This window comes from Vicugna pacos, chromosome 2, assembly GCF_048564905.1.
Source record: "Vicugna pacos chromosome 2, VicPac4, whole genome shotgun sequence".
Classification (NCBI taxonomy): domain Eukaryota; kingdom Metazoa; phylum Chordata; class Mammalia; order Artiodactyla; family Camelidae; genus Vicugna; species Vicugna pacos.
In genome coordinates, this window is record NC_132988.1 from 116,797,919 (window position 1) to 116,824,187 (window position 26,269).

Genomic DNA, 26,269 nt, shown 5'->3' on the forward strand with positions numbered 1-26,269 from the left:
CAGGATGGAGGGGGAGCCTCTGAGGCTTGGAGCTGTATGGAAAACCCCTTGACTGACAGAACCAAGTTAAATGGTCACAAAGTGTCCCTGCAACACCCAGCCTGAGATGCTAGCCGGCAGCTGGGGGCCGGGACAGGCTGCCCAAGCCAAGTAGAGGACTGAGGTGGCTACACTGAGGCAGCCTGGGGGGATTGCAGGGTGCTGTGTGCCGTGGTTGGGAGGGGGTACAGAGCAGAACAACCTGGGCCCCCCCCACAAATTACAGGGGAAAAAGCAAAGCAACACTGCTGGTGTGCCCTGGGGGGAGGGGCACTGTAGCCTTGGTCTCCTCAGACCCGTGGCACTGTTACTGGCACTTCTTCCGAGAAGAGAGGCAGGGCGCAGCCACAGCTTCCATCTCTTCCTGTGCGCGGCGCCTGGGAGGGGGTGGGGCCGAGCCCTGAATCCGCACCCAGGGGCTCCGCAACCTCCTAGCAGGACTGAGACATGTTTACAGCCCGAGGTAGATAGGATCTTTCTGCCCTGGCACCTCAGAGAACTTGAGCTGCCAAGACAAACAAGGAGCTGAGATTTGGCCCGGAGCAGGGGCGGGGCCATTTTGCGGTCTTCCCTGAGCCCGCCTTCTGAGCGCCCACCCGAGGCAGAGCAGGCAGCTGCACAGAGCAGTGGAGCGACAGGTGCTGGGAGAGGGCAGGCAGCCACCCGCCTTCCTGGCAGGAACTCAGCACCTGACCGTGGTGCTGGAAGGGGGCGCGATCCACCTGCCTGCCTCCCTCAGTGCAGCATCTGACTGTGGCATCAGGAGGGGGAATGACCCACCCACCCACCATGAAGGAGAGCAGCACCTGACCCAGTGTTGGGAGGGGGCGCGATCTGCTTGCCTACAGCCACTGGGAGCAGCACAGACGAGGGCACCAACGGAGGGCCTCTGGAAACAGCAAGCTGAGTTCGCGAAACAGGGCTAAGACAGAAAGACTTCTCGATAAAACCATTAAGGCACACAGTCACCAGGAGAACACATCCTTTTTTCTTTAAATCTTTTTTATATCTGTTTTACTTTCTATTACCTTTTTAAAATTTACTTTTTAAACAATGTATATGTCTCCAGTATTAATCCCTTAAAATTTTTCTTTAAAATATTTTTATTTTTATTACTTTTAAAAATCCACCTCAATTCATTTTTATTTCTCTTGGTTTTGATCTCCTGTTATTGATTATACATAGGTCTCAAGTATTATTTTCTGATCTTTTCTCCTTTTTTTAAGGTTTTTAAAAGATGCCTCAACTCAATTACTATTCTACTTCAACTTGCTCTTCTATTATTGATTCTACACTGTTTTCAAACCTTTTTTTCCTCCATTCTTTTAAAATTCTCTCTCTCTCTCTTTTTTAAAGTTTAATTCCCGCATAGGCTTTAGATAGATAAATAAATAAAGTCCTTAAGGACCACAATAGATAACTGATACTCCTTAAGCCACAGTGCCAGAGAGATATGAGCAATATGAAGAAACAGAGGAACCACTCCCAATTAAAACAGCAAGAGAAACCCCCTGAAGGCACAATCAATGAAATAGACATTGATGGCCTACTAGATCAAGATTTCAAAAAAGGACTGATCAAAGTACTGAAGGAACTAAAAGAGAGAGTGTTTAGAGATATAAAATATGTCAAAAATGAAATTGAAGCTATAAAGAAGAGCCAAGTAGAACTGGTAAACTCATTGGCTGAGCTGAGAGCTGACCTAAAGGCTGTACAAAGCAGGCTAGATAATGCAGAGGAATGAATAAGTCACCTAGAAGACAGAACAACAGAAAGCACCCAATCAGAACAGCTGAGAGAAAAACAAATAAAAAACAATTAAAACAATATAAGGGACCTATGGAATAATATAAAGCATGCCAATCTACGCATAATAGGGGTTCCAGAAGGGGAAGAAAGAACAAAGGGGATTGAAAAGGTATTGACTGAAAACTTCCCAAACCTAAAGAAGGAATCAGATATCCAAGTACAGAAGGCTCAGAGGGTCCCAAACAGGAAGAGCCCAAACAGACCCACACCAAGACATACCATAATCAAGATGGCCAGAGTCAAGGATAAAGAAATGAACCTAAAGGCAGCAAGAGAAAAACAAAGAGTGAATTACAAGGGAACCCCCATAATGCTCTCAGCTAATTTCTCTACACAAACACTACAGGCCAGAAAGGAGTGGCAAGATATATTCAAAGTCCTTAATGAAAAAAGAGATGCAGCCTAGGATACTGTATCCAGCAAGGCTATCCTTTAGAATAGAAGAAGAAATAAAGAACTTCATAGACAAGGAAAAAGTAAAAAGAGTTTAGCAACACTAAACCCATGCTAAAAGAAATATTGACAGGTCTACTATAAATAGAAAAGAAGCAGGATGCTACAAAATGAGAAATTCGTAACCGGAAAGTTGATAACTACCAGGAATTACAAATAGAATAAACACAAAACTGTAAAAAGAGACATCTAAATCATTAAGAGTGGGAAAAGGAAGCAAGAAAATATGGCATATTTTTTTCTTTTTTTTAAATTTTTTGTTCTCGGTAGGATGGGTTTGAGATTATATTACTATCTGTTTAGTACAAACAGTTATAGTAATAGGTTAATAGGCTTACAAAAAAAGGTAACCACAAGCCAAAAACTTACAAGTGAGTCACCAAAACTAAATAAAATCCAAGATAATACAAAGGAAAATTACCAAACCACAAAAGGAAGAAGAAAGGAACAAAGAGGAAATACGAAATTAAATGCAAAAAGAAGTTCAAAATGGCAATAAACACACATCTGTCATTAATTACTGTAAATGTTAATGGGCTTAGTGCTCCAGTCAAAGACATAGAGTGGCAGAATGGATAATAAAGCAAGAACCTTCAATGTGCTGCATACAAGAGACCTACTTTAAGAAGAAGGACCAACAGATGACTGGATAAAGAAGATGTGGTATATTTATACAATGGAATACCATTCAGCCATAAAAACTGACAATATAACGCCATTTGCAGCAACATGGATGTTATTGGAGAATGTCATTCTAAGTGAAGTAAGCCAGAAAGAGAAGGAAAAATACCATATGAGATCGTTCATATGCAGACTCTAAAAAAAAATAATAAATACAAAACAGAAACAGACTCATAGACATAGAATACAAACTTGTGGTTGCCAGGGGACTGGGGGTGGGAAGGGACTGGTATTTCAAAATATGGAATAGATAAAAAGATTGTACTGTGTAGCACAGGAAAATACATACAGGATCTTGTGGTGGCTCACAGAGAAAGAAAATGTGACAATGAATGTTCATGTATAACTGAAAAATTGTGCTCTACACTGGAATTTGACACAACATTGTAAAATGACTGTAATTCAATTAAAAAATGTTTTTAAAAAATTGCTGGAATTATAAGGAAAATAATAAGTCAAATATATGGTGAGAGACTCACACCTCTCTAATGGGGAGACAAATCAAAGGGACAGTAAGTAAGACTCAATTAACGAGTTTAAGCTGATACAGGGAAATAGAACTCTGAATGAAACAAAATGAACAGTCAGAGCACTGAATCAGAGAAGGTATTATCAGGATATAAAAATGTCAAAAGGTTAGTCTCCAATGTATAAATAGCATTTACAAATAACTAACACAGGATCAAACAGCCCTATACATGAATGGCCAATAAATAAGAACTAGCAACGCACAGAGGACAAGTTCCAAGTGGCAAATGGATCTGCGGATAAATCCCAGCCTTACTCATTGTTTTGGACTGAATGTGTCCACTCAAAATTAATGTGCTGCGAAGTCCTAACCCCCAGTACCTCATAATGTGACTGATTTCAAAGATACGGTCTTTGAGGAAGTAAGCAAGGTTAAATTAGGTCATTAAGGTGGATCCGAATCCATTTGACTGGTGTCCTTATGAAAGGAGGGAATTTGGACAGAGACACACACAGAAGGACAACCATGTGAGGACACAGGGAGAAGGCTGTCATCTGCAAGCCGACGAGAGAGACCTCAGACCAACACTTTGATCTCAGACGTCCAACCTTGCCGAATTATGAGAGAATAAATTTCTGTTGTTTAAGCCACCCCATCTATGGGGTTTTGTTAAGGTATCTCTGCAAACTCATGCACTCACAATCAAATACTCTTGGTAGGAATATTTTGTTGCATGTATTTTGGTGAGCATTTTTGCTGGGTAGATACAGAGGAAAGAAATTGCTGGATAATTGGGCATACATACATCAGCCTGAGTAGATAAACGACCACATACTTTTCCAAAGTGGTTGGCCAGTTCACACTCCAACCAGTAACGTATGAGAGTCAAGGCTGATACACACCTTCAGCAACTCCTAACACTGTCAGTAGTTCTTATTTTAGCCTTTTTTTTGTTTTGAGTATGATGAGAAATCACATTTTCATTTTGATTTGCGTTCTCTCATGAGACTGAACACTGTATATGTGTGTATGTGTGTTTATATACACACACACATGCACAGCACCTCTTCACATCTCTTGCCAACTTTTCCTTCAGTTTAAATGGATGAACCTAATATAATTTTATTCACTTTTGAAGGGATGTATTCATATGGCTCATAAAGCAAAAGGGTATAAAGTGAAAATTCCTTCTTTTGGTCCTGAAACCAGGCCATCTGGTGATCCTGCCCAGGTAACAGTCATCAGTCTTGTGAATGTAATTCCAAAGATTTTTATATGTATATATAAATAACATATATCTAATTTTAGAACATCTCCATCACCCTTAAAAGAAGTCTTATACCTGTTAAGCATCAGTCTTTAGTTCCTGTACTCCCCGGTCCCTAGAAACCACTAATCTGCTTTTTATCTCTATGGACTTGCCTATTCCATAAAAATGGAACCCACACAATATGTGGCCTTGGTGACCGACTTCTTTCATTTAGCCTAATACTTGAAGGTTCACCCATAGTGTAATGTGGGTCAGTACTTTCATTCCTTGTTATGACTGATTCGTCTTCCATTATGTAGATTGACTACATTTTATTTATCCATTCATCCATTGATGGACATTTGGTTTTTTTCCATTTTTGCCTATGTTGAATAATGCTACTCTGAGCATTTGTGTACAGGTTTCTGTGTGGATGGACCTATGTTTTCAGTTGTCTGGGTACATATCCAGGAGTTTAAGCGTTGGGTCATGCAGTAACTCTCTGTTTAATATTTTGAAGAATTGCCAGATTGTTATTCCCAGTGGCAACACCATTTGCATTCCCAGCAGCAACGTATGAAGGTTCTCCATCTCCTTGTCAATGTGTCCTATCTTTTTCTTTGTAACCATTCTAAAGAGTGTGGAACTGTATCTTCTTGTGATTTTGATTTAAATGTCCCTCATGACTACTAATACCATCATTTCATGTACTTATTGGCCATCTGTATATCTTCTTTGGAGAAATGGCTGTTCAGATATTTTGCCCATTGTTAAATTGAGTTGTCTTTTTATTGTTGAATTGTAAGAGTCCTCTATTCTGAATAAATGTCCTTAATAAGATACATGATTTGCAAATAATTTTCATTCTGTGGGTTGTCTTTTCACTTTTTTGATGTATGCTTCAAGGCACAGAAGCTTTTACTTTTGATAACATCCAATTTATCTATTTTGTTGTTGTTGTTACTTGTGCTTTTGGTGTCATGTCTAAGCAATCTTTGCCTAATCCAGTGATCAGATCATGAAGATCTATCCCTGTGGCTTTTTCTGAGTTTTGAAGTTTTATCTTTACACTTAGGTCTGTGACCTATTTTGAGTTAATCTGTGTGTGTGGTGGCCGGTAATGGTTGTTTCATTCTTTTGCGTGTGGATATTCAATTGTTCCAGCATCATTTATTGAAGAGACTATTTTCCCCCTATTGCGTTATCTTAGCATTCTTATCAAAATCAATTGATCATAAATGTAAAGGGTTTTTTCCTCTGGAGTTTCAATTATCTTACATTGATCTATGTGTCTCTCACGCCAGTACTGTGCTGTCTTGGTTACTGTAGCTTTATAAGAAGTTTGAAAATGTTAGGGTAAATCCCTTAACTTTGTTCTTTGGAAAGATTGTTTTGCTTATTATGTGCTTCTTGCATTCACACATAAATTTTAGTATGTTTGCAATTTGTGCAAAACCTGCAGCTGGACTATTGATAGGGATTGCGTTGAATTTCCAGATGAACTTGAGGAGTATTGTTTTCTTGGTATTTAGTCTTTTGATCCATGAACATTTCCATTTATTTGTGTCTTGTTTAATTTCTTTCAATGATGTTTTGTAATAGTCAGTGTAAAAGTCTTGTACTTATTTTGTTAAATTTATTTCTAAATGTTTAAATGATTTTTTTCCCTCCCACTTGCTTAGTGTTTATTTCACTCTTCTTTTTCTGTTTTCTTAAAGTGGAAGGTTTGGCTGTTGATTTGAGATCTTTCTTCTCTTTCAATACAAGTGTTTATAGCTAAGCACTTCTTGAGCTTTATCCACTTTTTAGACATTGTAGCTTTGTTTTCATTCACCTCAAAATGTTTTATTTTTATAAATTTAAAAATAATTTCCTTTGGGATTTTTTTCATTGACCCACTGGCTATTTAGAATTGTGTTATTTAATTTCCACATATTGATGAATTCTCAAAACTTCCTCCAATTATTGAGACCTTACTTTATTTCTTTGCTATCAGGGAACATACTTTACATGATTTCAGTCAAATTAAGTTTGTTGAGACTTGTTTTGTGGTCTAACATATGGTCTATCCTGGCAGATGTTTCATGTTTACGCCAGAAGAATGTGTATTTTGCTATTATTATTTGGGCTTTTCTATAGATGTTAGTGTTTTGTTTGCTTGCTTGCTTGTTCTGGTTTTCTGGTGTGTAAAGTAATTCAAGTCTTCTATTCCTTTATCGTTTTCCTAGTCTTTGCATCCACTGTTGAATGCAGAGCGTTGTGGTCTCCAACTATTATTGTCAGCTTGCTTGTTTTTCTCTTCCGTTTTGTCAGTTTTTGATTCATGTGTTTTGGGGCTCTGTTTTTAGGTACATATATATCTGTAATGTTATATATACACATATGTGTATACATATTTTTTATATATATATACATATATATATATTCCTGAGTGATTGACAGTTTTATCATTATAAAATGTATTTCTTTGTCTCTAGAAACAATTTTAATCTTAAAGTCTATTTTGATACGGTATAGTCACTACAACTCTCTTTTGATTACTGTTTGTATGTTTAAACTTTTACCATTATTTTACTTTAAGCCTAATTATTTCTTTGAATCTAAAATTTGTCTCTTGTCAACAGCATGTCGTTGGATCATTTTTTAAAAAAATCCATGCTGCCAATCTCTGCCCTTTAACTGTATTGTTTAGTCTGTTTGCATTAATTACTGATAAGATAGTATTTACATGTACCAGTTTGCTATTTTTTTCTAAATGTCTTATGTTTTTTCCCCTCTATTCCTCCATTACCTCCATCATTTGTGTAAAACCAATACTTTCTAGCATACTCTTTTAATGTCCTTGTTACTTCTTTTATTATATCTTTGAGTTAATTTCTTACTTGTTGCCCTGAGGGTAATAATTAAAATTTTAATTTAAAGCAGTCTCATTTGTGTGTGCTCGTGTGTGTGTGCGTGTGTGTGTGTGTTGGCAATTTTTATTTTGATATAATTTCAAAGTTACAAAAATTGCAAAAATATTATGAAGAATTGCATATGCTTTAAACATAGATCCAGTTGTTAACATTATAACCCCGTTTTTATTCTGTGTATTTTTGAGAACTGAAGTTCTTAATTTTAATAAAATACAATTTAGCAATGCATTCTTATGATTAGTGCTTTTAATATACTCTATAGAAATTGTCTCCACCAAAGTCATGAAAATCTTTGCCTTTATTTTTTTCTAGAGGCTTCATGGTTTTAGTTTACACACTGAGGTCTATAATCCATCTGAAATTGATAGGTGTGTGTGATACGCAGTATTAGTGAGAATTCATCTTTCTCCACATGGATGTACAACTGATGCAGAACCATGACTTTAAGTTAGCTAAGCTCTCTAGGTGCCTGTTTGGGCCTTAGCAAAATAGGTATAATTGTGTACTCCCCTGGAGTTATTGTAAGGATTGTAAGAGTAAGGATGTGATACAAGTTAATCACTCTGTATGTTTAACAGCAGCAGGCGAGCTTTACTCATTTAGCCTCTCATTCTTATAATCAGCATGCCTTAACCCCTCCAATGTGTGGCCCACTGTGCTAGTTGCAGAGTTCACTTTAGATAATCCCACAGAGGCAGGAACACAATTTCTGTTGTTTACTTATGTAACTGAAGCCCCTAGACCAGAGTCTGACACATGGCTGGTGTTCAGTGAATACTTGTTTAATAAATCATCTTGTGCATGCGAGCACAAGAAGAAATATCTGGAGAGTCTCTGCAGCATGACTTACAACAAGGGAAAAGTAAAAACAACCATGATAAGACTCAGTAAGAGATAGATAAACTTCATAAATATTAAATAAAATGTATACATGATGATATGAAATAGGATACTGTATTAAAATGATTCAAATAATGTTATACATGATTCAATCATTGCCGTTTCAAAATAAACGAAATAAAAATCAATAGCACTGAAAGAAGAAATAAAAAAATCCACAGTTATAGTTGGGGACTTACTAGCAGTTGATAGAAGTCTGGACAGAAAGTCAGCAGGGATATAAAAGAACTGAACACCACCATAACCAAGAGTACCCAATTGCCATTTAAAGAACATTTCACCAAATAACAGCAGAAAGAACTTCCTTTTTTTCAAGTGTCCATGGAACATTCACAAAAATATATCAATTCCTGGTTCATAAAGCAAACCTCAACAAACTTGAAAAAAATGAAATCGTGACAGTCTGCGCTCTGGCCATAATGGAACCCAACTAGGACTCAGTAACAGAAGAACAGGAAAATCTTCAAATACTTGGAAATTAAACAAACTTCTAATAATCCTTGGGTTAAAGAAGAAGCCTCAAAAGAAATAAAATGCGTACACATGAATGAAAATGGAAATACAGCATATCAAAATGTGTAGGTGCAAATTCAGCTAAAGCTGTGATGAGAGGGAAATTTATAGCTCCAGATGCTTACATTAGAAAAGGGGAAATGTCTCAAATTAATAACCTAGTTTTGATCTCAAAAAACTGAAAAATGAGAAAAATAAACTGGTTCAAAGCTAGTAGAAAGAAATAGAGTAGAATCAATGAAACTGAAAATGGGAGAGCAATAGAAAAACCATCAATGGAACTATAAGCTGGTTCTTCCAAAAAAAAAAATGGATAAAACTCTCACAAGGCTGACAAATATAAACTGAGAGAACACACTATGAAACTATGAAAATCAGGAGTGAAACAGAGGCTATCACTACAGATTATGCAGCCTTAAAAGGATAATATGGGAATTATTATCTGAACAACTTTATACTCATAAGTTTGATAGCTGAGAAGAAATGGACCAATTCCTCAAAATCTAGAAACTACCAATACCTAACCAAGAAAAAATTAACTTAAATAATCCTATAACTTATGTAAATTGAATTCAGTTAGAACTCCAGAAAAATAAAGTTCTGTGTCTAGATAGTTTCACTAGAAAGTTCTAACAAATATTTTAAAAATTAACACCAATTCTCAATAGTCTCTTTCAGGAAATAGATGAGAACTGAACACTTCCCAGTTCATTCTATGACACTTGTGTTACCTTGATACCAAAGTCAGATTAAAGTGCAATGAAAGGAAACTGCAGGCCAGTATCTCTCACGAGTACAGCCTTCTCTGCCCTGCACAGAAGGTCGGAGCTACTGCTCCGTGCTCACAAGCAGCTTGTCCACATGAACAAAACATTCACCTCTCCCTTGTTCTGTGTTTCTCCTTTCCGTCGCTTCCATCTGTCTTCATTAGTTAGACACTGCAAAACCTTTAGAGGTATGCAGAAGCAAGCGTAAATTTAATTTATAAATTAAATGAAACAAGCCACAAGAACAGTGCTCAGCATTTCTGCACTTTAGAGTCTGCAGAACCCGCTGTGTAGCTGGCAGATGGGGAGGGACGTGGACTTGCATCTTGCCTTTTCATCATCCTGCGATTTCTCCTGCCCTAAACCTCCTGGAGAGCTGGATGGCATGTGAGAGTCTCCCCTTCCTGGTACTTGGCTTGTGGGAGGCAGATGGAAGCCAACCAGCCACATTTGACTACCTGGGCAGAGACAGAGCCAGAGCACCGAGGGTCAGCATGTTTAAATGGCTTGAAGACTCTTGTAGCTCAAATTGAATAACAATAATAAAAAACCTGGCTTATTGTTGTGCATGTTGTTAAAGGCATATGTATGAAGCACAATTCAAGTTTGATAAATTCCTTCTTATTTGTCTGCTGTGAGCTGATGGAAGGCTCGGCAGCCCATTCTTGGATTTCCGTAGCCTAAGAGAGTGTTTTTAGCTCCTCTCTTGCTGGGTGTTCAGTCTCTGAGAATCACTGGGAGTGAGCATGGTGAGGGGACCACTCTCTGTCTGCTCCCTATCAGAGATCGAATTGGACAGGAAGTGGTCTCGGGAGATGCTTGGCTCCTTGGGTGGACACAGTAAGGACTCAGGGAGACGAATCAGACACGCGGCTTGTCCTGCCGTCAGGGCTTCCAGAATGACTGTCCCACAGAGTCATCTCTGGGCACTTGGCTCCTTTGTCTTAAGAAGTGGAGAAAGGCACCTGTTTTAAATGGTCAAGTGGCATCGCACTGCAGGAAGACTAGGAAAGGTCTGGGCTTTCCTGCAGAAGGTCCCTTTACTTTCCAAGCCTCCCCCGCCATTAACAGCACGCAGCTGGTTGAAGGTCTCCAGGGTCCAGGCGCTGGGCAAGGTGAGGTGAAGCGAGGGGGCACTGAATGCTGTGTCCTCACTCGGATGTTTCCCCACGTACACACCGCCTCTCTCCTGTGTGTTCACCTGCGTTTTCACTCCTGGGTAACGTGGCTGCCCTGTAGTGCACGCCTCCCGAGGCTGGTGGTGGAGGACGTGACGCACTGTGGGAGGAGAAACCTGACCTGGTGACTGGAGACAAGTCAGCCTCTCTTGGCCTCGGTGTCCTTTAAGTCCTCTTCCCAGGGGTACGCCTGGAGGGCCCCCGGTGGGGTCTCCAAATGGCACCTCTTTCTCCTACCTGAGTTTGGAACCAGTTGAGAGACAGACCTGGGGGTCATGGAGGTCAGAGTGTCAGCTTTGTTGCTGGTACAGTTACTGACGACCTTGGCTTTAGTTCTTTGTTGTGGGAGCCCATTTTTATATTATTACTAGAAAGCTTATCAAGCATAAATACAGCTTTTATGTATTTCTGAAAAAAATTTTTATTGAAGGATAGTTGATTTATAATGGTGTGCAGCATGCTGATTCAGTGACGTGTATACATTGTATTTATGTTTTCTTCAGATTCTTATCCATTACAGGTTATTACAAGATACTGAGTATAGTTCCCGGTGCTACATAGTCGGTCCTTGTAGTTTATCTACTTTATATGTAGTAGTGTGCGTATATTAATCCCAAACTCCTAATTTATCCCTTCACCCCCAACTCCCTCTCACCCCCAGTAACCAAAAGTTTGTTTTCTGTGTCTGTGGGTCTGTTTCTAGTTTGTAAATAAGTGCATTTGAATCAGTTTTTTAGATTCCACTTTCAAGTGATATTATGTGATACTTATCTTTCTCTGTCTGACTTACTTCACTTAGCGTGATAATCTCTGGGTCCAGCCATGTTGCTGCAAGTGGCATTATTTCATTCACGTTATGGCTGAGTGGTATGCAATATATTCCATACGTTTATATATAGACTTGGCTTTAGTTCTGCATCCAGAAGGGCTTGCTAACACTTCAGCTTTGAAGTGGAATCACCCCCAAGGAAATAGGGGACACCCTCAAGACCCCACTCTACAATCTGGCCCCTGGCTTGGCAAGAGGCAAAGCAGATCCAGAAGCCTGGAGGGACCGCAGAGGGGCCGAGCTCAGCACACTCACAACTCCTTCCCAGTGCTCGTCACATAGGTCGCACCTGCTTCCTGCGCGGGAGTGAGACAGCTGTGGAGAGAGGCTACCAGAGGCACCGTCAGCTAATGGGAGAGCACGGTCTTTGTGACAAGAGGGCAGAGACAAAGGAAGGTCCTGGAAGCAGTAGCATGAACAGCATGTGGACCCAGTACCGACGCAGGGCTTCCCTCCCCGTCAACCCTCACCTCCCGCCTCCCTCTGTGTGCCACCTTCCCCTCCTCCACCCTTCAGCCCTGCAGATTGAGAGACTGACACAGATGGGGGTATTTTGGGGGTCTGTGACCCCTTCATTCCTGAGTGGGTCTGTGCTAAATGCAGGGGGACAAAGCTCAACAGGCCGGGTCCCTGTGGCCGACCGTTGGCTGCCTGGCAGAGAGAAGAGAGCAGGAGAGAGAGGGTCCCTTGTGCCATGAGGAAGTGCTTCCCAGAGCCTCGCGCGGGAATTCTAGATTCCGGAGTTGGGCTGTCTTGTTACCTGGGAGCTGTTCCGTCGCCTCACGGAACCTCAGCGTCCGCATCGATCAAAGGCAGGTCGTGGTACCTCGGCGGGCCGTTGGGAGGCTGAAACGAGTTACATACACAAAGCACGCAGAGCAGTGCCTGGCACGCGGTGGGCCCCACATCAGGGATAACTGTTACGGGGCACAAAGGAACAAAAAGAGGGTCACCCAGCTCAGTCCTCCAGAGCTGGGGAAGGCTCCTAGGAGCGGGAGCACCCGCTACTCCGGCGTTGCTCAGCCTCAGCACCGTGGACACCTGGGCCAGATCATTCTTTGTGGTGGAGCGTCCTGTCCACTGCCGGACAGTTAGCAGTGCCCCCGTCCTCTGCCCACTATGTGCAAGCAGGAATCGCCCCCACCCAGTTATAACAACCAGAATGTCTCCAGACATGGTCAAATGTCCCTACGGGAGCAAAGTTGCCCCTGGTTGGAAACCACTGCTCTAATCCGAGAAGGGGATGATGGCCCAGGGTAAGGAGGTGGGACTAGGGACATCGTGGGTGAGCAGGTAGGGGTAAGAAAGTGACAACAGAGTCTCCTTGGGGATGTAGGGTCCAGGGCCTGGGGCAAAAGAGGATCTTCACGAGTGGATCATCTGGGCCACTTGTCACAGCACAGGACATCAAACTCCAGCCCTTATGATTGTCCCAAACTCCCATGAACTGTGTGGGGCAACTTCTCCCCCTGGATTCCAGCTTCTGGTACTGGGCTGGGTGCGCGGGAAGCCTACAGGGTGCTCCTTGGTGTGTGCACGTGCGACTAACTGCATTACTGACGTCGCCCCTGAGGGCATTCGCCAGCGTTCTCTAAATTTATCCTTTTATTAAGAAAGTTCGTCTGGGAACATGATGCCCAGACCACTTAGCTGTTGCCCCATGAAGCACCGCTTTTCTGGAGTTGGACTTTGATGCATCCCGTCTACTTTCGGGAACATCATACAAAAATCCCCTGTTAAACGCATGACTCTATTCAGAGCTATTTCCGCTGGCTCATTGTTCCCCACGTTGCAGAATGCCATCTCTGAAGAATCCCGTGGGAGAGAGTTCCCTCTGGCTTCTGCGCCAGCAAGAAACATATTAAACATAAAAATGAACAATTGATTTTTTTTTCACATTGACCCTTGAATCCTAAAGCTGATTGTGTCTCTCACTTTGCTCTGGTTGCTGGAAAGGTTAGAGACACCTTGATGGCCGACGTCAGGCAAGCAGGCAAGTTCTTTGGGCCTGAACTGGGGTGTTTTTACCTGCATCCACTTTCTTGAATTCCTTTTTTATTCTTTGACTTGATCTGTGGCTTACTTGTTTTTGATTGTAGTGTGTTATATATATTTTGCAAGTCATTTTTAATCCTTTTTGGAATAAGGTAGGAAATTAATACATCTTTTTAAAAAACGTTAGCAGACATTGAGTTCTGCGTGGTGGCCTATTTCAACGTCCAGGCCAGCAGTGGGGCCTCCCCAGCTCCGGACCTTCTTTGGTCCTGGACGTTGAGCCTAATTACCCAGATTTCTCCATGATCAGCATTACTGCAGTTGAGTGTAGGTTGCTCGTTTGTGATCTCCATCTTTCCCTTGACAATTTGCCGCATTATCATGAGAACATAGTTACAATTCCAGTCCAAGAAGAAGCAAGAAGGACAATGGCACAGAGCTGTGGAGCAGCCCCAACCACAGAGGGTTACGTGCAGGGTCCTTCTCTGTTCTCCGACGATAACATTGAGTCTCCTTGGGAGTGTAGAGTCCATGGCCCAGGGCGAAAACGGATCTGTAGCCAAAAAAAAGAAAAAAAAGCCATAACCCAAGTTATTGTTTACATTGTGGTTCTCTTTGCATTTTGGATTTCCTCTTTAGAACTCATCCTGGTCTGCAACTTTCTCGCCTGAAGATTCATATTCTCCTCCAAAGTGTTCTAATGGAATATTTAGCTGCGCATGGAGGGTGCAGAACTCACTGGTTATTGACATAACGTTTCAATAGTCCATCAACTGTTAGGACACAAATTGAGCATCTGTAGGTGGCCTATTATAACTGATTCCTGTCATTTATTTTTGAGCATCTAAATCCTTGTCTCCAGGAGCAAATGTGTGGAAAGATGTATCGGATGACTGTTTCAGTTCCAAGGGACAGAAATACAATGTTAAGTAGTTTCCATCAAAATATACAGTCATTGCCCATGCAGTTCAGGGACGGAGCGCCCTTCTGCCCAGACCGGAGCCCTCACCTCTGGCAGTGCCTCTCTGTGTTGTGAGCTCTCAGCCCTGCTTGACTTCCTGCATCTTCACCCTCCAGATGTGTCTTATCTTCACTTTGGGCAGCAGGGTCTAGACACCCCTTAGTTGCAGCCTCTAGCCTGGCACACCCAGAGGAAGAGATTTTACTTTCAGCATCTACACACTGATTCTGGGAACAGCCCCAGGGGTCCTGGTGAACAAACACCAGTGGCCAGGGGAGGTGCCTGCACGTCCTGGTCACTTTCTCATCTCCTTGTGGAGAAGGAGGAGCAGGAATCATCAGGCAGCTCCAACAGGGCCACCTGAAATGAGGAGGGAGAATCCAAAATGAATCAGAAATGGGGGGACGGAGAGCGTTTTGAGACCAGACTTTCTACAAGCAAGTGACGCCTCTCGGCCTCTCTTCTTGAAATCGACCCAAAAAACCCACTTCATCATACAAAGTCCGCGTTGCCAGGACACCAGAATGGGGTGAGGACAGTGGTAGGTAGGAGAATATGAGCTAGTGTCGCTTGGAACATTAGATGCAAAAATCCTAAATGAAATTTGTCAACCTGAATCCAGTAAAAATATATGTATGTTTATTGTACATGATATATATTATCTACCAGGAGGGGTTTTGTCCGGAAATGTGAAGACGGTTTAATATTTAAAAAACAAAAAGACTCTGTACCCACTCTTGATAAAAATTCTTAGTCTAGAAAGCAACTTTCTTTTTTTAAATTTTTAAAATTTTTATGCAGTTTTTAAAGGTTAACTTCCATTTACGAAGTTATTACAAAATATTGGCTCTATTCTCCGTGTTGCACAATGTATCCTTGATTCTATCTTACACTCAGTAGTTGGTGCCTCCCCCTCCCCCACCCCCACATTGCCCCTCCCCTTCCTTCTCTCCACTGGTAACCATTGGTTTGTTCTATCTGTGAGTCTGCATCTTTTTTGTTATATTTGCTAGTTTGTTGTATTTTTTAGATTCCACATGTAAGTGATGTCATACAGTGTTTATCTTTCTCTGTCTGACTCATCTCACTTAGCTTAATGCCAAGTCCCTCTATTTGCTGCAAATGGCAGATTTTCTTTTTTATTGCTGAGTAATATTCCATTGTGTATATTCACTACATCTTTATCCATTCATCTGTTAATGGACACTTAGGTTGCTTCAGTATCTTAGCTATTGTGAATAATGCTGCTATGAACATTGGGGTGCATGTATCTTTTCAAATTAGTGTTTTTGTTTTTTATTTTGCCTTGCTTTGTTTTTTGGATATGTACCCAGGAGTGGAATTTCTGGGTCATATGGTAGTCCTATTTTTAGTTTTAGTTTGCACCAATTTACATTCCCAACAGTGTACAAGGGTTCCCTTTCCCCACATCCTCGCCAATGTTTGTTTTTGTGTTCTTTTTGATGACATCCATTCTGACAGGTGTGAGGTGGTACCTCATTGTAGTTCTGATTTGCATTCCCCTGATGATTAGTGATGTTGAGCATCTTTTCATGTGCCTGTCGGCCATCTGCTTTTCCTCTTGAGAAAAAATGTCTATTCAATTCTTCTGCTCATTTTATAATTGGGTAATTTGTTTTTTTGATGTTGAGCTGTATGAGCTATTTGTATCTGTTGGATATTAATCCCTTACCAGTCATATCATTTGCAAATATTTTCTTCTATTCAGCAGGTTGTTTTTTCGATTTGTTGATGATTTCCTCTGCTGTGCAAAAGTAGGACGCAATTTTCTTAACTCAATAAATGATACCCACCAAATATCTACAGCAAACTATTTATTTAATGGAGAAAGTTTATTACATTCCAGAACAAGATTTAAAATTCCCATCACCACCTCTTATAATGAGTGCTTTACTGGAGGCCCTGGATAGTACAATAAAACAAGAAAAAGAAATAAGAGGCATAACGATGGGAAGAATGTAAACACAGCAGTTTTTTGTAGAAGATACAATCATCTTCGTATGATAAGCAAGCCCAGAGCATCGGTGGAAAAGTTATCTGAACTAATAACTAAGAGATCTGCCAAGTTGCTGGATTTAAGACAAACATAAGCAGTTCCGGAGCGTGCTTCTCCCCAAGCAATGACCATTTAGTACAGCTTCCTTTGAAGATTACCTTCACAATAGCAATAGAATCTATGTTACAATATCAGAATAAAAATGCACGCATGCCAGGCCTTTAAGGAGAAAATTATAAAACTATAGTGACAAACATAAAAAGACCAGGATAAACAGATATTTCATGTTCATGGAAAGGTTGGAAAAGTTCAGCATTATAAAAATACTAATTCTCTGTCACTTGTAAATTCAACATAATTCCAAACAAAAGTCAAAGCAGAGTTTTTCAAGACACCAAACACATTTATTCTAAAATTTTCATGAAAGAGTAAAGATTAACCAACACAGATGGCTATGACCGTGTTGAAAGAAGGGTTTGAAGCTTGGTGCTCACGCTATCAGCTGTGGAGGCCCTTGGTCTCCTGCTCCAGGCTCTAGTGTGTCAGGAACTTCCTTGTTTGATTCTCTCTGGCCTTCTGTGGGCCCAGAAGCATCACTCAGATGGACCCACCAGGAACAACCCTGTTTGGAAAGGCCAGTACTGCCAGCCTGTGAGCCGACATTGGGCAAGCTTCGTTGGCATCCAGCCACTCCTGGGATGTGTCACTTGAAGCAGTGATCACGTGGCAGACTCAGCAAACACTTGCCCTGAAACAGACGTATAGTCCAGCGGGTGCCCTCCGGGTGACCCTGGACAACCCCACGAGCCGCTGCAGCACCTCGTTCCTGCCTGAGCAGGTAGACACTCCTCCACGCCTGAAGTGAGGCTGAGACAGGAGGGGAGAAGCCGGTCTGGGTCATCACCTTTGGGTCATCATTGGCTAAGATGCTCAAAATGGGAGGTGGGAGATGCTGTCCCCAAGACCCTATAGTCCTGGACTTCGAGCACCAGAAGCTTCACACCATCCTCTGTCTGATTCGCAGTCCCTGTGTGTTCTAGACCCAGTGTGACGCTCGTCTGCAGAGACTTTCCACGCCCTTCACTTGCTGGAGAGCTGAGTTCCTCCCTCTGCACACCCCACTGCATTCCGTACAGACGCCTACAGCACGTGTGCCCTTGCATGACCAGTGCCTGTTGCCTTCCTCTCTCGGGACTGTGTGCTCCTTCAGAGTGAGGACAATTGCTTTGTCCCAGTGTCCCCAGCACACAGCCCACTGTGTCACAGAACAGGTGCTCTGGACACATCTGGTCAATTGACAGTTCAGGGTCACAATAAACCGCCCCCCTCCCCCGTGCCTTGATTCTGAACACATGTAAACGGTGGCTGAGATGTACCAGGACTGTGACTTTGGGGCGGCCATTTCCTGTCTCTCTGGATCCCAGTCTCTGTAATAACAGGGCTGATGAGACTAGATGGCACTTGAGGTTCCTTCCACCCCTGGAATTCCTCATCCTTTGAGCACACTGTCTGTCACCTCTCCTGTGGCCCAGTCAGGGTCCCTCCCCGGGGCCGTCAGGGAAACACAGTGCGTGCACACCACAGCCTCATCCCAGCGGCGTGTCGTCCTAAGAGCACCGTGAGAGCTGGGGCTCCAGGTGCTTGTCCCTCCCTGACACTGACCCACCGAGTTCCTTCTTCCCTCGTCTACCAAGTGAGGGGAGTGGCCTGCCTGGCCCAGGTCTGATAGTCCAGGATCCGAGACACAGATCTAAGCTTCCGCGACGCCCTGTACTTCCGTGATGCCCTTCTTACATTCCGTGGTTCTGTATGGAATGTGACAACACTTGATGATGCTGTGATTCTACTTTACAGTTGTTTAACATCATTCTCAGAGTTTATAGGTTGGCTCTTCCTCCCTTAAAAGGTTCAAGTGCATTTGCTTTTACTTGGGGAAAAAACACCCCAAAACTCAGTGGCTCAAAACACAACCATTTAATTATCTTATGTTCTGCGAGTGCACTGGGCTCAGTGGGGCAGTTGTTCTGCTCTGTGTGATGTCAGCCGGGGCTGCAGCAGAATATCCCGGTTCCCAGCGTGGCTCACTGTCACGGCTGCCGGTTGGTGCTGGCTGTCACTGGGCGCTCAGCTGGGGCTGTTGAGCAGAGCGCCTTGGTTGTTTCTTCTTATGGCCTCTCCACAGCGCTTGGGCTCTGGCCAGGTTCCAAGAAGCAGTGTGAGTAGAAACAGCCAGAACGCATAAAGCCTGGGTGTGTCTTGCCAGAACATCGCTGCCTTGAAGGGAAGCAAGCCCCGCATGTGGAGAACAGGGGCGTCACTAAGGAGGGGCTGCAGCTTGAGGGGACAAGGTGCTAAAGTTCCGGCAACATCGAATTAAACTAAGTACTAAAAACAAAGTAATATGTTGGAGTCTAGTTTTGATTAAAATGCCACTAGTCAGCCAGAGCCTGAGGACCACTGTGACTTAGGCAGCATCATCGGCTCTCTCTGAGCCTCAGTTTGCTAGTCTGTAAAATGGGGGCATTGGTCTTGGGGCATTTGTCTTGAGGACACTGGAGCCATCTCCATCCCTAACTTCCTCTGCCCCTCGGTGCCCCTAGGTACTCCTTCCAGGACGAGGAGGACATGTTCATGGTGGTGGACCTGCTGCTGGGAGGGGACCTGCGCTACCACCTGCAGCAGAACGTGCACTTCACGGAGGGGGCCGTGAAGCTCTACATCTGCGAGCTGGCCCTGGCGCTGGAGTACCTGCAGAGGTACCACATCATCCACAGGTAACCGGCTGCTGGCGGGATGCCTGGGGACAGGGGCGCGTCGGGCGCAGGGAGCAGCAGGAGTCTGCAGCTGCGGGGAGAGTGTTTTCTCACTGACTTTCTGTAGAAGCGGCCGTGCATGAGAACAGCTTTATTGTTGCTTTTACATTCTCTCCGGACAGCATACTCCCTCGTTACCTGCAGCAAGCGGAACACTCCCACTGCCTGTGTCCCCACCTCTCTTGGTACCCCCCACCCCCCGCTTAGTGACGTGGCTGGTGGTTGCCCTTCACTTTTCCATTCCAGTGTGTCTGAGGGAGGCTGGGGTGTCCTGACCCTCCAGTTCAGGCTGAAAGCTCACAGTGACATTAGTTGGGAATGTGAAGGATTCTACCCTCTTCTTTTCCATACTTTGAAATCAGTGCTGTGCACCCTGGAGGATTTCTTCCTCTTGGGAAGCTTCAGTGCTGGCTCTGGGCTTCGGGTTCAGGCTCTGAGTTTCTGCTGCCTCCTCGGGGCCTTGGCTTCTCCTTCTCTGAGCACCGCACCACCACAGCCAGCCAGGCGAGCAAGTGAGTTTGACTGCAGAGTCAGGGGGCCAGCGAGAGGCTTCAGAAAGCAATGGTGCTGTTATTGAGGTCTTCTCCCGGACCCCAGAGGAGGGGGTTGGTGTGAATGACTTGTAATTTGTTCACTCGTGGTCGTACGCTGGGTTTAGCTGGTCTTCTTCTGACTTACACGGTTTTGGAAGACTTGGGAGAGACAGGGACTGGAACTTCCAGGTAAAGATGACAGATTAAGCATACGCGTGCACACACACACACACACACACACACACACACACACTTACATTCCCTTCCTTCTAAAATCTCCATAAAATGACAGTAAGGAATGTTTGAAAAATGGTAAATTCACAAGGATGGGGAAAAGTAAAGAGGAGGCTATAGCAAAACACGATGGGGGAGGGGAGATTAGAGAGAAGAGGCGGAGTAGTAAATGGTTTAGGACACCAGAAACCGGATTTTAAGTCATCACTAGGGAGAACCAAGGGCTGGCAGACACTAGGGGATCCCCCAAAGGCTCAGGAGTTGACAGCCGTCAGCATCTGTGGAAGGAGGAAGAGGGGGTTAAAAAAAAGAGGCTAAAATGAGGTGTGTTGTTTGAAAGCCTTTTAAGAAGTCTGGAGAACAGATCTGCTGGCCCATCCTGAGTGACTGGAGGGCTGTCCCTTCCTCCTCCAAGCAGAAGACGGAACGTTTGTTCCCTGAAGAGAGCGTCTGGACTGAAGGACAGCAAGCCTCTTGAGTTGGGATACAGAACTGAAAAGAGCAAGGCCGACTAGACACATGTGTACCAGGCGCTGAAGGAACACGCCCTGCCCGCCCCAGCTGCGCTCCGGAAACGGCGTCTCCGGGCCTTCCTCCTCCAGTCTGGAGACTGGAATGATTTCGGTAGGGGTGTGGCTGAGCCAGGAGGAAAGAGATTGTGACATCAGAGGTTCCCCAGGACCCTTGGGGTGTAGTTCACACTCAGCAAGCCCTGCTCGTTTGCTGGAAGCTCCCAACTAGGGTAAGTACCCATCAGAGCTCGTCAGGCATCCAGAGAAGGCTTCTAATGTGGACAACGAGAGCCGCACAGTCAAATGGAGAAAGAAAAAAAAAACTTGGAATAAACAGAGACTCCGCCAGGTTTAACAGAGTCAGCCGTGATCAGCATTTTCAGAGGGATAAAGAGATTTTGGCAATTGTAAAATAAATACTATGTTTATTTAAAATTCAGAGAACAAACATCAAATCAGAGACCTTATAAATTAAAAAATATGAAAGGAAAAATGAACAATTCAACAGATGCTGTGGAAGATAAAGTTGAGGGTATCCCTTATACAGGAGAATAAAAAGGCAAATAGAAAACAGAAGAAAATTAGAGGACCAGTACGGTCAATTCCACATCAGAGAGAGAGAGGGGAAGGAAGGAAAGGAAAGGGAAGGAGGAAGGAAGAAAGAAAAAGAAAGGAAAAAGGAGAGAAAGCAGTGAGAAAACATGGGGGAAGAACGCATCAGTGAAGTAAGGAAACCTCCCAGGCCTGAAATACGTGAACTTCCAAGGTGAAGGCTCTGCCCCGGATACAGGGTGACAACTAGAAACAGGCACACATCCAAACCAAAACCAGACCAAGAGGACACTTCAGACCTGATAAGCTTCTGCAGAAGAACAGCAGGACACAAAGGCTCAGGAACCGGAACAGTTTGCATTATCATACGTTAGAAGGCAGCAGAGACAGGCTAATCCATCAAATGTGAGATGCATGCTTTCACAAGTTCAAGGTCTCAAACAAGGTACCTCTCATCTACCTTTTCTTGAGTAGCTATTAGAAAGTGAGATGGCCTCCACTAAATGAAAGAGTAAATCAAGGAGGAAGAAGTGGAATAGGAAAGCTGGAGCTCTGGTGGAGGAGCAAGAGAGGCAGAGGACATCTCCAGGGTGATGGGAAGTTCAGGGTGTCAGTTGTGCCTAAGGTGGGACCATGACCAGTTCTAACTGGAGCTGGATCAAAAGACTCTGGAAGAGACTTCTCCAGGAAGGGTGAGCTGATTGAATTCCTGAGGCATCAGGCTGCTTGCCAAACACCAGGGCGGTGAATCAAGAGACGAGTTGCTGGGGCAAGGAACAGAGACTTTATTTGGAAACCCAGCAGACCGAGAAGATGGTGGACTAGTGTCCCAAAGAACCATCTTGCCTGAGTTAGCATTCAGACATCTTTTACACAAAAAGGGGAGCGAGTAAAGTCAGACTTTTTCCTGGTTCCCATCAGCCTCCAGAGGGGATGTGTTCATTCCTTCCTTCCTGCAGTCAGTCACAGGTGGGCCTGGTCAGGGTGTTTCCTGTGAGCTAAACAAAGGTATTTTAGCTTAATGCTTATTACCTGGGAGGCGGGGTTCCCAGAGATGGGCCATTATGCATAATGTAAGCTTATAGGCAACATCCCTTTAGTGATTACCTTGTAACAAAAGCAGTAGAAGACAAAGGTTTAAGTAAAAGAAACATATGGGGTCAGATTTGTCCTTCCCTATTACACCTTGAGAGATTTGTTTAGTTGGTAAGAATGTGAAGTTGAACTGATGAGAAGTTTGGGGGGAGAAAAAACTCAACAATAAATACAAGGTGATTTTTAACTCCACGGAATAAAAGGACTGGACAGGACGCTGTGTCTAGGAGTTTATTACATGCATCATCTCTGCATAGCAATACTTAATCACCTAAACCCTGAAAACTGACCTAAGCAAAAATGCAGTAATACCCCGTTGGGAAATGAGGGGATGGGCAGGTGAGTGTGTCTCGGGGGAGAGGGAGAAGGAAAGACTGCTACGTATGTTGCCAGCGATTAGGTTCGTGTCTCATGGAGAAGGAACTCAGAGATGAGACCCGGAGGTCAAGAACGTAAAGTGAGGATTTATTAAGGGGCGGATAGTACACTCTCAAGGGGAGAGCGGGTGGGCTCGGGTGAGCGGCTGCACTGAAGTTCTTGGCAAGTTGGTTACAGAGGGTGTAAAAAATGAAGGGGTGGAATATTCATCGGGGAGGAAGGGGGTTGGAGTCATATTCCCTGATTTTCATCCCTGCTCTACCTTCCTGAAGGGAGGAGGGATTTTTGTCCTTACTTAGTCTGGATCTGGAGTGTCATGGCATCAGTGCATGATGGGTGCTTCTAATCTGCAAGGCTAATTTTATTGCGATGAGGGCATAAGGAGCCAAAGGTTACATTCAGACACTGGAGATTCCTGCCTTTTCCCACCTTTCTTTGCCTGCCTCTGGGACACTTGTCACCCCAAAATGTGTGATTTCTTACCAGTCCAGAGGTTCCTGCTTTTCTCTGTCTGCCCAAGAACACCTGTTGTTACATGACGTACGGTTTCCCGCCATGTGCCCCGTGCTCCCGTTCCGCTGCTCATACCCACTCTCTGCCTGCTGCAGCACGCCCTCCTCTCCCATAGTGGGAAGCCAACAGACAGAGCCAGAAATTGAAACATGCAGGAGTCCTATACATCTGTCATTTCAAGGAAAGGAGCTAAACACCAAAGTTGTAGCGTGAGAAAGATGAACGGATGGAGAGGGAGAAATGGGGGAGAAAGTGACAGGGACTGTGGCTACTCTGTGACACTTTCAGGACGGCTTGATGCTCCGAGTTGTTTGCATGTATAGTTTTGACACAAATAAGGACAAACACAACAAAACGAAAATGAAGAAAACTGAGGAGGAGGAGGAGGAGGAGAGGAAGAAGTAGGAAGTGGGGGAGGGGGAGGGGGAGGGAGTGTAACGTCCGGAGCAGGGACAGCAGTAGCGCTGACCGTGGCGCAGCAGCAGGAGGCGCAGCAGGAGCTGGGGGCGAGCTCAGCGTAACCCAGAGGCTGCTTCCTGGCGGCCCACGTGCGTTCACACCGCCGTCGACTAGCTTCTGCCATCCGGGTCTGTAAGCTCTGTGTGCCCTTTGTTAAGGAAGGTCACCCCATACCAGAGTAGCCTCTGGGGGCTGGCTGGGCTTCTCTGAAGGTGCTGGAAGGAGTGAGTTCTGTACCGATCCACGGCACGAGCGTCATTCATCAGTTATCATGGTCGCTCCTCCACTAGCATGCAGTAGATGACCTACTTGCCCAAATCCCCCAAACCCTGAGTCATGGGGACATTGATGAGATAAGGGCCAGGCAGAAAATGGAACTAAATGTCCCATAAAAGCATGATGATTGGGACCATTTCATCATATTCAACAAAGGTTTTTAAGTTGCTCTATGTGGGGCCTTTGGCCCTCGGATTCTAGATCTGCTGTGGAGAAAAGCGCTATCCCACAATACAGGGGGGTTTTTAAAAATCCACTGAGTAAATGGAATTCCCTTACCATTTCAAACATTGCACACTTGGCAGAGGTTTGAGTTGGGCTTTCTTTCCCTCCCATATGGTTCAGTAAATCTTTTTCATTGTGTCTGTGGGTACAGACGTGAAATTATGTGTGTCTGTACACGTGGTGCACAGGGGTATATGACAGTGCTATGCAATGTTTTGCCTTAATTCGACAGCTGAATTCAGAAGCCCCCCGCTGCATGTGTACACAACACTGTCAATGCCGTATTTTATACAGACCGATGAATGTTGCTTCTTTCAAAGTAGCCACGCTGGCAAGTGGCAGGATCATTCCACAAGTGCAAGCCTGAGTTGGCTTGCCAAGAATTTCTGTCTTCCATCTTGCTGGACTTGGAAATGTTACTCAACTTCACCGGCTTACCTTTTTGAACCTCTGTTTCCTAATCTGTAAAATAAGCCCGATGACACCCCCTCTACTGGGCTACCACGCAGATTCCCTGAGAAAAAGTTCGTAAAGGACTCATCTGTGCCCAGGGCCACTGAAGTCCCTCATTCCGCTTTCTTTCATCTGGCGGAATTGACTTTGAAACCAGGTGTTTGTTTATACTCAGCGGTGACAAAATCTCCATCCTCTGAGGGTAGTGTTGTAGATCTGTAGAAAATAAAAGCTACTCCAGAGTACAGCCAGGTGAATTTGAAAGTGCCCGTGCAGGGAAATACCATAATGGGTTCAAAATAAATCATTGTTGTAAAGCAATTAGAAGGGTTTACTTTTTAGAGCACTCAAGTTGGCCCTTCATTGTTTCAAAACACTCTGGGCCAGAAGTATGCCAGCCCCTGGGAAGAAAACGATGGGTGGGACCCTTGCCTGCATGTGTGCAGGTCCCCGGCTGGAAGCGGCAACCACTCTAGAGGCCAAATGACTGCAGTCCAGGGTGAGGACCCGAGCCGGGGCAGCGCACAGTGGCTGGCGGGGGCTCTGAGGAGGACACCCAGCCCTGACTGAGGCAGGGGCAGGGCGGGGACACAGGAGGCTGGCGAGGCTTCCTCTGGGATGTGCATCTGTGGTTTGCAGAACAAATAGCAGTCATCCCAGAGAAGAGGAGCTCGGGCGGCACTGGGCAGAGGGGCTCCTGCATGAGCAGCCTGGGTGGGCAGGGCCTGCACGGGTCAGGGTGGCGGGGAGCACGTCCTGAGACCCATGCTCGTATCACTCATTGATCGGTTGAAGCTTGGGAGTGATGTGATCCAACTGGTAATCAAGAATGACCTTTCCTGAAGACACCTCCCCAGAGGGCCCTTTAGCCAGAGCGGGTCCCTGGACGGACTAGGACCCCAGAGGGTCCAGTCATACAAAATCAGATCAGAATAACAACAGTGGTGGTGAATCCGGGTTATTAAACTGACATGTCTGTGCTACTTTAAACTGTATTTATATACATACATAGACACACGTGTTATGCATGTGCACTTATACGCACGTGTGTGTATATTTATACACACACACAAACAGCGTCTTGTTTAATTCTCACATCAATAAAGTGGGCTAGTCATAGCAGCATTATTTACAATAGCCAAGACATGGAAACAGCCTAAATGTCCATCAACAGATGACTGGTAAAGAAGATGTGGTATATTTATCCAATGGAATACTACTCAGCCATAAAAACCGACAACATAAGGCCATTTGCAGCAACATGAGTGCTCCTGGAGAATGTCATTCTAAGTGAAGTAAGCCAGAAAGAGAAAGAAAAATACCACATGAGATCGTTCATATGTAGAATCTAAAAACAAACAAACAAAGCATAAATACAGAACAGAAATAGACTCATAGACATAGAATACAGACTTGTGGTTTCCAAGGGGGTGGGGGTTGGGAAGAGATAG

General features: G+C 44.1%; 1 protein-coding gene across 5 annotated transcripts in view; it reads left to right on the forward strand.

The window, feature by feature from the left end:
- The window catches only part of STK32B (serine/threonine kinase 32B), a 310,710-nt gene that overhangs the window by 170,511 nt on the left and 113,930 nt on the right, over positions 1 to 26,269 (forward strand). For all 5 annotated transcript variants that reach the window (XM_006216367.4, XM_031686033.2, XM_072946368.1 and 2 more), the window contains one exon: positions 19,376 to 19,549. In XM_006216367.4, coding sequence (XP_006216429.2) covers positions 19,376 to 19,549 — 174 coding nt within the window. The remainder of the gene's footprint in view (positions 1 to 19,375; positions 19,550 to 26,269) is intronic.